At 39.9% G+C, this 2,899-nt stretch overlaps 1 protein-coding gene across 1 annotated transcript; it reads left to right on the forward strand.

The window, feature by feature from the left end:
- Positions 1 to 669: 669 nt before the first annotated feature.
- Positions 670 to 1,060, forward strand: LOC108377154 (piggyBac transposable element-derived protein 2-like). Its single transcript, XM_017633417.1, has one exon. It carries the CDS (start codon positions 706 to 708, stop codon positions 1,015 to 1,017), a length of 312 nt encoding a protein of 103 aa, XP_017488906.1. The 5' UTR covers positions 670 to 705; the 3' UTR covers positions 1,018 to 1,060.
- The last annotated feature ends 1,839 nt before the right edge of the window (positions 1,061 to 2,899 follow it).

Here is a 2,899-nt window from a genome sequence, read left to right on the forward strand (position 1 = left end):
GCTACGCTCTTGCTTGTATACGTACACACGATGATTACGCTCTTTGAGCGTGGGCTCGTTCTCTGCCCATGCCTAGTTATAATTAACGGAATTAACATTTTCTTTTGTTCATGAACTTATCTAATATTTTATATTTTGAAGAAAATAGTAATTTGTCTTCTTGGGCTGATTTTGATAGTTTTTAATCAGCAGACATTTAAAGTGCGCTGGGCACAGAAGGCAGCAGGAAGATTTATTTAAATTATTGAAATATTTATAGGTGGGGTTTTTTGTAATTTTATACTATCGATGCATTTATTCTTTGCAGACTAACTCTTAACGAAATAATATCAGTTCTAGAAGCACTATAATTTGAGCAGACATATTTATTACACCACCTGAGAATGGTAACTTTAATAATGAAGACAGTGGAAATGAGGATTCTGGGGACATAAATAATCTTGGTCGACGACAATTATCAGCTGTAACCGAGGTACGATGCACAGTTCCATCTGCAGAGAGCGTTTTGGAAACTACTGAAATTACCTCAATGAAACAATATGAACAGAACGAGCAACCGCTACCAGCTTCAGATGAACCGCCTGAAAAAAAGCTAAAATTGTAAATATGAAATGGATATCAAAAGACATTACTCCAAAGCTTGAGAAAGAATCAATTCCACCCGAATTTGTTTTCGATAAAAGTAATCCTTTAGAATTCGTCGAGATGTTTTTTGACGATGAAGTTTATGAACTGCTACGCTCAAGTGCAGAAAAGAATGCGATTGCCAAATCACAAATGAATTTCAGAGTTACAACTGAAGAAGTAAAGAATTTTATAGGTATTTTACTCTTATCGGGTTATAATACTGTCTCACGATACAGATTATACTGTGACTATAGTATAGATACTCATCATGCAGGAGTTGCCTCGCGCATGACTCGTAACCGGTTCGAAGAACCGCTACGTTACTTCCACGCAAGTGGCAATGGCAATATTTCTCCTGATGATAAATATGATGAATACCAGATGGCTTAAGTTTTTTCCTGGAGACAAATATTTATCTATAGATGAATCGATGATACCATATTTTGGAAAACACGGAACCAAGCAGCACATTCACGGCAAGCCAATTCGTTTTGGGTATAAAATATGGTCACTCTGCACACGACTGAGGTATCTGATTTTTGGTGAACTATATCAGGGAGCTAAAACTGGTTGTACAAACCCATATCTCGGAGTAGGTAGCTCTGTTGTCATGAACTTAATTTCGAAGCTTCCAGAGAAAGAGCATTACAGCTTTTATATAGATAACTTCTTCATATCTTTGCGCTTACTCGATAAAGTCAGCAAGATTGGTCACGATGCTACTGGGACTCTTCGCGCAAACAGGGTTGAAGATGCACCACTAAAAGATGCAAAAAATATGAAAATAACTGCAAGGGGCTCTTACCATCAAGTGACAGAGATCAAGTCCAACATAACTTTAGTACGTTATAACGACAACAATATCGTAACTGTAGCCTCAACGGAAAGCGGTGTTCACCCAGTCGGTGAGGTAAAGAGATGGGTTAATAATAAGCGCGTAGATGTTGATCAGCCGTACTGTTACCAAACGTACAACAAGTTTATGGGTGGAGTAGATAGCCTTGACCAAAATGTCGGAAAATACAGAATCGGAATAAGACTGAAAAGATGGTATTGGCAAATGATGTTTTCCATAAATGTTTGCGTTAATATGGCCGATTCCGTTGGATAATTAACTACTTCGTCTTTTTCCACAACGGTGCTTATTGACGTATAGGTTATTTCCTCACTTTGAATGCTGCATTGAATAACATTAGTGGTGTTCACCAAAGTGAGCAAGTGGCCTGACAATCTGGGAAAAGAGCAGATCAGCTCAAGCAACGACTGTTGTCAATACCACTATTATTTAGGTGATAGACATCCTTATTCTTCGCAGCAAGAATAGCTCGTTACTGAGCCTATAATTAATATTCCTAATTAAGAAACATTCTTTCGATAGGAGGTTCTCCTTTCAATGTCTCTAAGTTACAAAATTATCAGGCAATAAAATTCGTCTTAATCTCTCATTGATCCATATCCATACTTGTCGCGAGAATACCTCGGCTGCAGTGTATGTATGTTCGCCTTGCCACAATGATGACTCTTTTAGGCAAGCATTTATCTCGCCCGCTAGTGTTAATCCAGAAATTACAGGCAATGTTTGCGTTAAATCTCCTGAGAGCAACATCAATGCATTCGCGAATGGTTAAACGTTTCCAAACAGCAATTCTTTCACCTGGTAACAATGTCGTAGAAATTCCAGGCGAAGACCTAGCTAAGCTTATATAATTTTTGGAACGAACTGTCCCCAGAATCAATCTGATAAGGAATGTTATCCTAGTTCCTCCTGACGCATCCAAGAATAAGGTCCCTAGATATTTTCCCTTAGGCGATGGAACCGCCTAAGCCATTTGGCCGAGCTCGACAAAGAACGTCAGTCGTTTTTCACTGTGGCAGCTGACGCCAATTGGAAATGCCACCTGAAGCCAAATCCTTCTCCACTTGGTCTCTCCATTGCAGTAGGGGCCTCCCTCTTCCTCTGGTACCACCAGCGGATTGCGAGTTGAATACTTTCAGATCTGGAACGTCGGTTTCCATTCGAATGGCATGTCCAAGCCAAGCTCACAACTCATCGTTCCATCGTCTGCGATACTCCCCGTCGCCAAGGCGGAGATACCTGTAAATCTTTCGTAAGATCTTTTTCTCGAATACTCCAAGAGCCGCCTCATCGAATTTTGTCATTGTCTAAGCTTCTGCGCTATAAACCAGCTCGGCCATGATGAGTGACTTATAGAGTGTGGTTTTTCCCGAATTGCCTACTCAATTCAAAGTTGCACTTGTTGGCTAGAGTGAT

The sequence above is a fragment of the Rhagoletis zephyria genome, unplaced genomic scaffold (genome assembly GCF_001687245.7).
Source record: "Rhagoletis zephyria isolate East Lansing unplaced genomic scaffold, Rhagoletis_zephyria_1.1 Rzeph_scaffold_11589, whole genome shotgun sequence".
Taxonomy (NCBI): Eukaryota; Metazoa; Arthropoda; class Insecta; order Diptera; family Tephritidae; genus Rhagoletis; species Rhagoletis zephyria.

Coding starts and splice junctions, on each gene's coding strand:
- LOC108377154 (XM_017633417.1), top strand. CDS start 706: ATGTTTTTTGACGATGAAGTTTATGAACTGCTACGCTCAAGTGCAGAA.